The sequence below is a fragment of the Squalius cephalus genome, assembly GCF_949319135.1.
Source record: "Squalius cephalus genome assembly, chromosome: 1".
Classification (NCBI taxonomy): Eukaryota; Metazoa; Chordata; class Actinopteri; order Cypriniformes; family Leuciscidae; genus Squalius; species Squalius cephalus.
Genome location: NC_137122.1, coordinates 44,856,210 through 44,868,962, shown reverse-complemented (window position 1 = coordinate 44,868,962; position 12,753 = coordinate 44,856,210). Strand labels below are relative to the sequence as shown.

Below are 12,753 nucleotides of genomic sequence, written 5' to 3'. Positions count from 1 at the left end.
ATTAAAATAATTTCTAAAATATTTGGGAACATCTTCATAAACAATTTTATGTACCATACCCAGCTGCATCTGAGACACTCGATCCTCAACTTTCAACCATCCCACCCTTTCAAAGTGGGAAGATTCCAGATGAGATGAGTCACATCATATTTTCAATATTTCTAATGTCTCATTTTTAGGAAAAACTGAAAGTTTATAAGTGCAAGATGTTGTATTTTTGTAGCCCTGTCGTCCCCCAGCCCTGGAGTGGGCATACCTCCATCCAGCAGCAGCTCGGCGGAAGAAGCTAGGGAGGGGTTTGAGCCGCGCAGCCGGGAAACTGAGGCTCGGTGCAGCCTCCGCCGATTCATGAAGTCAGGCTGTCTCCAGACCGCAATGGCTATGGGTCTAACGTCGAAAAAATCGTCTTCTAGAAACGTCGGCGTGGAGCGCAAGAATCTCATCACCGTCTGCAGGTAGCGAGTTTATTGCATGACACATCGAACTGTTCTTCACGACACCAATCGTGTTTTCATTTAGATAATCTCTCGTTACCTATTAGCCTTTATTATTATTATATATTTTATTAACTAGGACATACGTCATATAACATTGCATCTTTTCTGATTTACGTTCTTGCGTAAACGCTTAATATTGAAGATGAGGCCCTTAAGGACGTTGGTCCCTTATTTCATTATAGCATCCATGACGTCATTACATCCATCCGACGATTTTCATGCCGTGGACGCGACATGCTTAAACCACACTATGACTTTCAACCTCACAGAGCCTTTCACAAAGATGTTTCAGGTGATTCTGTGATATTTTTTCAAGAATGAGTTTGGTAAAAGAGATGAATTTGGTCGTATTGTTGATAGGGTTTCTTAAATAAGGGCTACAAAAATAAATAAAATCATAAATTAAAATTAGCAGTACATTATACTATTTATATTTCTATCAGAGTCAACATGACATCAAAATTGATCTCACTTAATTTCTTAATGCATGTTCCTGGTGTTTTTGTGAACAATTGGTGCATAGAATGTTATTCACAGTCTATAATCAAAATCGAATAACTTTATCTCTTTATCTGAAACAACTTTCTGCTGATGTAACTTAGGCCATGATGGTGTTACTGTTAGCCAAATAGATATTAAATTGATCCCCTTACATTTACTGTTTATGAATATGTCAAATGCATCTCACATTGAGTTACACTTTTCAAATAGTATATACATAAATCTTTCTCTATTATCTGATTGATCACCAAATCTCACTAGAATTAATGCAATGTCAACTTTGTTTTGATTGCATAATTCCTTCATCATGCCAGTGAATAAGTCAGTTTACTAAATTAATATTGCTGTTTGAACCTTAGTTATTAGTAGTCATGTTTTATCAAATCAGGTATTAAAAGTTATTCTGTTTTAACCGGGAGATCGGGAGATTCACATCATAAAGGTCTTGACTTAATGGCACATAAGTCATTGCATCCATAGATTGGAGAGTCTCAGCCCTGTGTGTGCACATTTTGTCCCATCACACTGTGCAACATGCATTGGTGAGTCATGACCGAAGCTTATGAGGCACATAGAATTCCACCACTGCATTCTGTTCTGCAGGGCAGTGTGGGACTGCACCGGAGCTGCACTTCACCGGTCGCTTGGTACAGCACATTAAGTGGATGTTGAATAATTCATGTTTGGGGGCGCCCCAGGCATAGGCCATGTACAGTTGCTGAATAGACACAGAACACTGTCACTCCTGTTGGGACAGCAGCACCATTGTGTTGTCATAATGTAAATGCAGTCAAAGAGATGATTGTGATGTGGCAAGCTGTTGTGACATCATCATCCCCATCTGTTTGGCTGCAGGAAATAGGAATATAGGTTCTAGTCCTAAACCTAGAATAGATCTACGAGAAAAACAATCTTCATTAATGTCAGCTCATATTTATTAAGCATACAGCACTGTGGTTAGAACCAAACTTCCCAAGGTTCTACCATCTGGATGGCATAATGTAGGAACTGTTAAACACATGAAACACATGCTATGCTAATGCATGGTGAAAAAACGAGCAAGAAAGAATTACAAAAATGGACTTCAGACCTCACAGATTATTATAAACACAAAGACGCTTTTGTTGAAAAGGGCAGAGGCCTTTCTCTGCTACCCACATCCCTCGTATGGCCACTCCAGAGTTGTTTGTAACATTGAACAACAAGACACACAGGACGAAGAACTTGACAAGAAAAAAAAAAGATTTTTGAATCTTAATTAATGGCTGCTAGCAAAAAAATCTCAAAACAGTGCTTAATTAAATTGAATCGTGATTAGCTCAGATTACTTGATGCTCTTAGAGACACGTAGCTCGGAGTAGCTAAAACCTACCGTGTCTCTATCATGAGCGTTGTATTTCTCTGGTACATTGAGATCAGGAGACATTTCATTTCCTTCACTCTCAATCATCAAACCCTTACCCCCAGTGTCGTGTCTCTCAGTCCAACATTGCAATGCCCATTTATGAAATTTGTTGCTTAGTCTTTAGCTAACTTTATACCAGGTTGAAATTCTCAACGGTCAGGGAAATGTTTGCTTTTGACCCCTAAATCACAAGTCTTCATGGTAAATGATCTAAGCTGGAAATCAGGGGCAAATCTAACCAATATATTAATCTGAAGCATCTTTGCTGAAACTGAGAGCTGTTGACATTGTGGAGAAGAGTTTTGACCAACAGACACATGATTAGTTTCACTCCCCATAACCCACCCACTTATCTCAAAGCTGAGCTCCTTCTGTGCTAAGATCAAAAGCATTAGTGATGTTGCATTTTTGCTGCCTATTTTACAATGGTTACACATATACAGTCTGGATCACTGACATAACTATAGACAGTAACACAGTTTCAGTTTTCTACTTTTTCAGTTTTTACACTCACACTAAACAAATGTCAGTTTCAGAGGGGCTAAATAAAGGTTTCATTATAAGGGCACTCATGATACGTTTACATGTTTGTTGGTTGGTTTTTACTAATGAAATACATTGAATGCACTGTAAGTTGTTTTGGATAAAAGTTCCTTCCAAACATTGTTGTCATATACATGGCAATTGCTCAGTACTTCAGACCATAAGATTTGTAACAGTGTACGGCAGTAACATCACCATTGTGAGGATTTTATGAAGTTTATGAAGTGTAAAATAAGGCATGATGACTGCCTCCCAGGTCAAAGTCGAAAGGTAAGAGTTCCAGCGGTCAAAGAATGGCTCTTGTTGATGTCCCCATGTCTTGACTTTCCAATAAAAGGGAATGGCCCGTTTTGCTTTTCTCCTTGAAAAAGTTTTCCAGACAGTTGAAGCTAGTAATGTAAAGCTGTGGACTCCGATGATTCAAGAACTCTGCAAGGATGAGCATTTGAATTCAGTGTCAATCTTTGTATCAGTACAATCAACAGCTTTAGTTTTGTGTGTGACTTGTCATCTGAATGATATACAAGAAGTCACTGGATGATGTCTTATGGGACTTATGGTATCGTATGGAACATAGTTCTCTTGATAATGTTTTGGATGTTGTTGATGGTGTTAATTTTCTACTTAAATGTTTTTAAAAATTTCCCTTAAAGGTTTTGGAGATCAATATTATGCAGATTTGTTTTTAAAAGGGAGGGAATTGGGTATCAATTGGCATATTTTCAGTTCCACCTTCATCCTTGAAATGCAGTTCCCTGACCATCTGCTTTCTTAGGAACATGTCAAAATCACATTTGTTACCAAACATGTCTTGGCACCAGCTCAGCGACCTCTGACTGGTTCTTTCATGATAAACTTAAACTTCTAACTATAGCAATCAGCAATCAGGCTGAATGCATAATTACACAATTAATCACTTACTTAGCTTCTCAGTCTACACATACCTAAACCATTTAACTATCCTATCCTCCAGTTCTAAGAAGCATTTTTTTTTTTGTTATCTGTAAGATGTGCCACATTTAAATTTCGTTTGAATTTGATGAAAGTTTGTATTCTCAAGCATCAAGTTTGTATTTTTGTTGAGGAACTGGGGGGGGGGGGGTTGCATATCGAGAATTAGTGGATAGTGCTGGTATCGCCTACAATAAGGGTGAGGGAAGGGGGGTGAAGAAGTATATTAAAAAGTTCAAAACTGAGAGTGGGAGGGAGACGTAGCAAAAGAATGACTGGTCAAGCTTGGGAGAGGAGGGCCAGAACATGGAAATAGGGATGATTGATAGAAAGGGTATGGGAGAGAGGGACCAAAGCATAACAAGAAAGTAGGAGGTACAAAGAAAATCTAGACTTATAATCAGTGGCCTGTAAGCTTTAAAAACTGAGAACAATCCAGAACCCTGAGAGAATTAGAGGTAATTCAGAGGTAATTCCGCGTGTAGTCAAATGTACCTTGAAAAAACTAACAAAAATCTTAAGAGCGAGTGCTATGAAGTTATATTTCTTACAAGGGTCTGGTTTTTGGCCTGTTACCAAAGTGGGTGAGACCAAGAACACAAAAGCCATTTGTTAAGTGGCTGCACGTTTGTTTTTCAGTGTCAAATCGTACCAAGACAGTGTTGCTGCCACATTTCTCTATTAGCATTTCATCCCTCACCCTTCAGCCCTCACCCTGAGAACCTTCACAGACCTGCACATCTTCATATGTGACCAGGCATCGTGTGCAATCCAATTATTTGGTTGGCTGGTGTTGGGAGTTGTCCTACTGCAATGATTAGCATTGTTCTTGGAGTGTGGGATTTACCTGCCCTTGTGGACCACCTCTGTGGAACACCTCTTGGGTGAGCCATAGAGCCAAGGAGAAAATCTAGACTCAAGAATGTTTATGATGTTTAGGGCATTCAAATATAACTGAGCTGTCATTACAGAGGGACAAATTTTGCTCAGGTCAAATAATGAAGCAATGAAACAGCGACGATCAAACAACTACAGGTGACTAAACTGAAATCCATGCTGGCAAGATCAGTGATCCTTGTAGAACCTTGAAATATCAATATTACATAATGTGAGGCATTAATTATCATCATTTATGAAATTACTGTGTTGAATAAGTAAATCTATTATTCCTGCAAATAATAGTCCATGGCATAACCATCATCCTTTGGAGCTGGATCATTAGTTACTAACCTGTATCTGGGATGTATTCCAGAGAAATGAAAACAAAAAAGAGACTTGGTCCAAAAGGGATTTTTTTTTTGAATGGCAATTTTTTTTGCAAGATGCAATAAATTATCTCCACAGAAGGTACGCTGTGATGATGATGTTTCCTCAGCTGTTGGTGATATTTGCTTATGTTTTCTTTGTTTCCAGCTTGGTGAAACTGTCCCCCCATACCACTACCAGCACCCTGCACCCTCCCCATAGATTTTGACTTACTCGCCATTAAAGAGTTTTCCTCTTGGGCATTAAAGCTTTTCGGAAGGACGTAGACTTGGTGCCTCTGCTGAAAGAGGCGCCACCCATGGAGATCTTTGTCTTGCCACTGGTGATGGTGGAGGAGCCCAGGGATGTTGTGCTCTTCCCGCGGGAGATAGAAGAGTTTCCCATCAAGATCTTGGTCTTGTCTCTCTTGATTGATGTGCTCCCCAGGTTGAGGGCCGTCTTGCCCTCTGTGATACTGGTATTACCCATGGTGGAACCAAAGGTGGTGGTGGAGAAGCTCCAGGAAGTCTCCTCCAGCAGCCAGCCTAGACGATCTTACCTGGAGCACGTTCACGGTTAAATTTTCTCTATTTTCCCTTGGGAATCTTGTGCTCTCCTGGTTCTACAGGATGAGGTTACGATGGCTCATCGCGTGTCCTGGCAGCAACGCATCCCAACGCACACAGACAGTGCCTGGCTGGGTGTGACAGTCCAAACAGCTAGTGTCGGGATGGGACAAGAATGCTAAGCGTGGTGAGAGCAACCCCCATGCAACAGCATAAAGCACTTGTTGAGCAGCATAACGTGGGCTTCGCAAGGCCACATACCTCCCCTGTGTGCCGTGAATGGACAGAGGCTGCCGTAGGAGGCCTTAGTTCTATATGGGGGCAGAGCGGACAGTAGACCACATTGTATCGTCGCTAAAGCGAGGCACTGAAGAACACATTGTTGGGCGACACAATCGGGGGTGACATCACTCAGTTCCGTGGCATTGTGCCTCCCTAGAACTGCTAGAAATGTCTTGACATATACTGTACATAATTTCTGAAAAAGTTGTCGTGTTGACTGAGCGCAAGACTTTGAGACTTAACGGTGTGGTCTACTTTAATGATTTTGTTATATCAGACCCCTAAATGTGCATTCAAATGAGTTATTAACGAAGCATATTTTCATATATATACAGTTTTTGAGATGCTTGCTAAAAGGTAAAGCCAGGTTCACATTGTATTTTTGGCTTCTTTTTTTAAATAAATCTAAGCCACTAACAAAGTTATGGCACTGTAAAACATTTACTACTAGCTGTCAATGGGACGAGTGGGACAAAAGTCTTGAATACAACTTTACAGTCTGACAAAAGAGAGGTGGATTTTACCTAAGATATGATTGTGATCACATTGTATAGTCTGACAAGCAACAGTGTGTGCCTAGCTTAAGGTAAATTAAAATAAACCCTCTGAAATATTTTAAAGACAGACACATTAAAACAATGTTTTAACCATTTTAAAGGTCTATTTATTGACAATGCTGATTTAATCCATTATAATACTGTTGATTTATGCTACATTAATGTAAGATTAAGAAGTCGAAGAACTAGCAATGCACATTTTATTTGTAAGGCTATGATTGAAGTTAAAACTTTTTACTATGACTTGGTTAGTATTAATTAATTGATACAATTCCACTTGCAAAACAATGTCAGATCTGGATTCCTGATCATTATCCAACTTAGACCCTTCTGCATGTGAACAACAATAAAAGCCATTCCAGTTGTGGAAGTGCACACCCTCACACATGCGTGCATGCATGTTCTCTTCATGGAAACCAGATTTGCGACATGTTCTCTCAAACAAATCTTTATCTTAAAATCATCTCTATTCTCTTTCAGGGACAAATACGTCATGCTCAGTTCCAAGCCAATTTAAGGTACACTTGCACTTCATTTTGCCTCTAGAATGCATTTGTGCAATTCTAGAGCAAACTGGCAAACACTTGCATCTCACAAGACATCCAACCTGCTTGAACGCTCTACTTCAAAGTCAGTCTTTGTGGTAACATACACATATACTGTACATAATCTGTTTGCAGTTATATTTGTGTCTTTATGTCACAGATGAAAATCCCAGTAGAGATTCCATTGCGTTTCCTTTCCTCTTTTGAGGGAAGTCTTAACTACAGTGACAGACTTCTCCCTTTGACTTAAAGTGGCCTTGCTCAAAGAACTAGTAGTCTCTCCATGAGTGATTGTAGTTGTACCCACCACAAACGCAGTCTCTCCCTTCCTCAGTTTGGTCTTGCTCCTTGAAAGAACTGTCTTCCCCCATGACATGGCCTTCTTGCTTTTCATCAGTTTGATTTTCCCTTTTGTAAAGCAGGTCTTTCTCAATAAAAGAAAAGCCTTTCCTTTTGAGGCTTTTGAGTCGTCCTCTTCCTGTATATCTGTTGTCTTGTCCTTCTCAGTGCTCTTTCTTGCTGTTGAAGTCTTGGTCTTTGTTTCAGCGTTTGCGGATCTCCTTTCCATCTACTTGGTCCGGCGCTTGGGCATGAGGGCCTTGCGGAAGGAGGTTGTAGTTTTGCCTCGGCTGAAGCTGGCTGTGCCCAGGGATATGGTGGTCTTGCCTCTGGTTATGGTAGAGTCTCCCATAGAGGTAGTGGTGACCCCACGGGTGATGTTGGACTTGCCCATGGTGATGGAAGTCTTGCCCCGGGCTATTGAAGAGCCGCCTACAGACAGGGCAGTCTTCCCTTCTGTAATACTGGTGTTCCCCATGAAGGCATGTAGGTCATCAGGTCTTCGAACTCTCAGTTCTCTCTCTGTTTCCTCTTCCCTTTGAGTGGGCTAGAGTCTTAGCATACCAGCGCCTTGCAGGTTTGACTGTGCTAGAAGAAAACTGTACACAGTATCGGGACAGCCCTAAATAGATCACACCACCATTTCAGCAAGTGGGTGGGTGGAGAAAATAAGTGTGTTAGTATACGAGGGAGATTCGCTCACTATAGTGTTCTTTTAAAAAAAACAAAAGCCGCAGAGGTTTGCATGGAACCCAGGCGAAAGGACAAAAGTCGCCACGCCGACAAGTAGCATAACACTGTTGGCCAGGGCACAAGGACTCCAATTGTGATGGCAGGAGTGATAACGTGAACATGGCATCAAAAGGGCATTGTCTAGCACACAGGACAATTGGAATTGACCTCAGCTGTCCGCTATGGCACCGCTCCCGAAACCGCCCGTCTTTACATCAGTCAGAATGGCTGCATTGAGTGGGGCCTGCACCAATGCTAGTTTTTGTATCTGTGAGATGCTGATCATACTGTTAGCGAAGGGTGGTGTTTCATCACTGTGTGTCTCTGTGTTTTTGATGAATTTGGAGTTTCCAAATCGGATCTGTTACGTAGCATATCTAGCGTAACTCAATTTTACTGCATTTCTCTCTGTTACTCTTTCTTTCTCTCTCAGGTTTTCTGTGAAGACGTTGTTGGAAAAGTACACTGCTGAGCCTATTGATGACTCATCGGAGGAGTTCATCAACTTTGCAGCAATTTTGGAGCACATCCTCAGTCACCGGTTCAAAGGTATACATTTACACAACTTTTTCTGTTAATGCCCAATGTGTGTCAGTACTCATGAATAATCTTTGTTTTTTGTTTTTTTGTTTTTTTTATCAGGTCCAGGTGGTTGGTTCAGTTCAGATGGCCAGAGGAGTTTTTGGGACTATATCCGTCTGGCCTGCAGTAAAGTCCACAACAACTGCATCAGTAGCATTGAGAGCATTGAGAACATTAGCACGTCACGAGCAAAGGCAAGACACTTTCAACCTTTCAGCTTCAAGCACTCTATCTTTACCCTGTGAGGCCTGTACACAACAATATTCTATAACCGAATCACAACTGTAAATTTTCAGGACTCACAACTGCATTCTCGGAAAACCTCATTGTGTGAACAGAATCGGACTGGACAACTAATCTAACTGTCACATCATACAGTGCGAGAGAGCAGCGTAGCACAAATGCATATCTACCGTGTGTTGCGGGTTTTCCTATGTTGTTTTGCTTTCGGGAACTTACAGTGACGGAGAAATGTGCAGCGTGTCATCTGAAGGTTTTAGATTCAGTCACTGTTCTCCACTGGAGACAGTTTTGTGTTCAACACGTGACTCAAATACTCCTCTCCTCACCCAGATATAAAAGCTGCTGTCGGTTAATGAAGGTTTGATGCATTCTTTCGTGGCTCGATTGGACTTTGCCATCTATGATATTTCTATGATATCACTGTCGCAGTGGTTAGAGTGGCAGGGTGGCACGGTGGCTCAGTGGATAGTGGATTGGACATTCCAAATTGTGAGTGTGAATGTGTCCCAGCACTCTCAGTTGTGTCAGGAAGGGCATCCGGCGTCAAATGTGTGTGTGAAGCGGACCCTGCAAATGAGCGGGAATAATGCTAGGAAAATGGATGGACTGTTGCTGTGGTTACTGATAAGAGAATATGGGCTTGACTCCCATTGCACGCTCAATAGATGCTACTGTAAGTTGCTGTTTGAACGGGACATTTCGAGACTCACACCTATAAGTAAATGCAATTGTCAATCCCAAAAACTGACAGTGAGAACATAGGCTAGCTAGGTTGCAATGCTTTTTCATTAACTGTTAATTTTCTTGTTGTCATACAGGGGCGAGCTTGGATACGTGTAGCTTTGATGGAGAAGCGTTTGTCTGAATATGTAGCCACTGCATTAAGAGACACTCGGACTACCAGGTCACAACTCTGCACTTGTCTATACAATGTGTTTTACAGCTGTCTTCATCATTTTGAAGTAATTTAAAGCATTTTTAAATGTATATTTGCACTGCAGGAGATTTTATGATGATGGCGCCATTATGCTAAGGGAAGAGGCTACTGTTCTGACGGGTATGCTAATTGGACTCAGCGCCATTGACTTTAGGTAAAAACAACTTGCATAAATGACATTTACTTAAATGTGAAATTTCTTTACCACCAGCGGCACCAACGAGTGATATGATAATACTGACTGTCTTTCTTTTTTTGCTACCATTAGTTTCTGCCTGAAAGGAGAGGTTTTGGATGGAAAGACACCTGCAGTGATCGACTACACACCTTACCTTAAGTTCACCCAGAGGTAGGAGGTTTTAATACATTTTATTTTCTGACCAAACACAAAGCCTAAACCTTATAGTGCCCCTTAATATGTCATTACTGCTATTGCTGTGGCCCTGCAGCTACGACTATTTGAGTGATGAAGAAGACCGCCGCAGTGTGGACAGCAGTGCCAGCGATGAGAGTGTAGCTGAGCATCCTTACATTCCTCTGGTCACGGACGAAGAGACCTGGAGCAACAAGTGCAGAAAGATGGAGCAAAGATTCAAGATTGTCTATGCCCAAAAGGTACTGGAATTTTTTTAGTTCCAGCCACTGGGTGATTTGGTTGACCTTGTTCAAATTAAGTTTTTAGCTGTAGAAATTAATAATAATAATAATAATAATAATAATAAATAAAAAAACAGCTGCCATGTTCCAAAACACAGCTTTCAGCAGTGGATTAAAATGAAATGCTAACTCTTTACAATAAGGTTTCATTTGTGTTAACAGAAATAGTGCATTCAAATAGAAATAGTGCATTCATATCCTAATCCATGAATATGTGTAATTTTAGGGTTATTTAGAGGAACTGGTGCGCTTGAGGGAGTCCCAGCTGAAAAATTTTGAAACGGAGAACAAGAGGCTAGATGCTAAATTAGAGGATCTACAGGTCCAGAGTCAACAAGAGAAGAAAGAACTGGAGGCCATTATCCTGGAACTACAAGCACAACTGTATGCACACACACGCACACACACACACACACACACACACACACGCACGCACGCACACACACACACACACACACACACACACACACACACACACACACACACACACACACACACACACACACACACACACACACACACACTATTACACATTCTGCATTTGTGCCAACAAGAAGTCTTTTTAGCTTTATTCTGGTATGTTTTGCAGCACTGGCATCATTCCTTGTGAGTCCTCTCATTTAGTAAAAGGCTTATGTATACCACTCATTAACCAATGGACAACTGCACAAGCCGCCAACAACCAAGGAAACGTAAAGCTGTTCCGTCGGTAAGCACTGAGTCAAAATTTCAAGACCATCACCACTCAGAACACCTCAGCAACTGCATAGCAATATCCTGGAAGTCATCTGTAGCATCAAGTTTTGCACAGGAGAGCACCACTCAGTCTAGTCAATCTAGTCATGCATTCATGTGTTTGGGTTTAGGAGAAGTTTTCACAGTTTGGACCTCTCAGCTGATGTGAGTTTGAACTCTGACTCTCAGAAGGAAGACGGCAATCAGAATGGAGACAACGCCTGGTCAGCAGGTAAAAACCACACAGATTAACATATATTACAAGCCTGTCTGAGTACTGATTAATAATGAATCTTGTTTCTCTTCTCTTCTCTTCTTCTCTTCTCTTCTCTTCTCTTCTCTTCTCTTCTCTTCTCTTCTCTTCTCTTCTCTTCTCTTCTCTTCTCTTCTCTTCTCTTCTCTTCTCTTCTCTTCTCTTCTCTTCTCTTCTCTTCTCTTCTCTTCTCTTCAGCTAAAGACAACACTCCCTCTATGCTCGGTCTTTGTGGTTCTTTGGCTTCTCTACCCAGCTGCAAGTCTCTGGCAAGTCTCAAATCCAGTGAGTATTTGGTCAACATCAGCAGAGAGCCAAGTCCTGCCCTGTCTCCCAGCTAGGGGGCGCCAAAGTCCAACCAACAAGACACTCTCTGTCTCAATTTACTTTCCCTAAGAGACATCACAATTGTGCAACCAACATCCTCCAACATTCCCAAGGATCTGAAACAAAATAGAGTGAATTGATTGTGTTTTATGGGTGAAGAAGGTGTTTAATCTGAATTTGTGAAGTGTAAGATCCAGTCTTAAAAATCCATGAATGACAAACCCTCCTGCACCCTCTTACTTTCCTAGCTTTACTTTCCAATTTATTATTCACTCTTATCTTCCACCCTTCAGTAAAGTCTTCATCAGAATGTTTGAATGTCTGTAACATTCCCTGAGCCAGATATTAGGAGCCCAAGGGCACAGCAGCGTCCCAGCACCAAAAGCATGAACAAATCAAAGTGATACACAAAGCTCAAGACTGATTCATTATACATAAATGCATTTAAAATGAACATGAACACATCTGGTCATATGTTAACCACAGTCAATCTCTTATTTAGACATATTACCTCCTTCCTATGCTTATCAACTAAAAACAAAAGATATGAGGAAATAAAAGAGAGAGACCAAGGGAGGGAGAAGGCAGAATCTGCTTCCTGCATCTGCATGTGAAATGCGCTTTATTGAGGCTGTAAATGCCTTGGCTTACTCATTGTATTTGTGCCTTTGACAGTTATACAATGTGACAGCAAGCGTTTCAAGTGTTGTCAGCTAAATTCAAATATTTTGTCATATTTATCTTATTGGTGTTTTTTTTTTTTTCAGTTTCTTTATATATAATTGCCTATTTTGTTATGTGGTGGTGGCAGTGCTCTGCAGTTTTAAATTGTAATAAATTATTCTTATGTTATCTT

General features: G+C 40.9%; 2 protein-coding genes across 2 annotated transcripts; one reads left to right on the top strand and one right to left on the bottom strand.

The window, feature by feature from the left end:
* rundc3aa (RUN domain containing 3Aa) lies at positions 1 to 12,753 on the top strand. Its single transcript, XM_079874568.1, has 11 exons — positions 1 to 455; positions 8,597 to 8,712; positions 8,806 to 8,939; positions 9,807 to 9,892; positions 9,990 to 10,079; positions 10,194 to 10,274; positions 10,375 to 10,540; positions 10,809 to 10,966; positions 11,172 to 11,291; positions 11,449 to 11,549; positions 11,769 to 12,753. Exons 1-11 carry the CDS (start codon positions 349 to 351, stop codon positions 11,909 to 11,911), a joined length of 1,302 nt encoding a protein of 433 aa, XP_079730694.1. The 5' UTR covers positions 1 to 348; the 3' UTR covers positions 11,912 to 12,753.
* On the bottom strand, positions 2,384 to 8,136 carry zwi (zwilling). Its single transcript, XM_079874627.1, has 2 exons — positions 5,128 to 8,136; positions 2,384 to 3,375 (listed from the first exon to the last, which is right to left on the bottom strand). Exon 1 carries the CDS (start codon positions 7,907 to 7,909, stop codon positions 7,661 to 7,663), a length of 249 nt encoding a protein of 82 aa, XP_079730753.1. The 5' UTR covers positions 7,910 to 8,136; the 3' UTR covers positions 2,384 to 3,375; positions 5,128 to 7,660.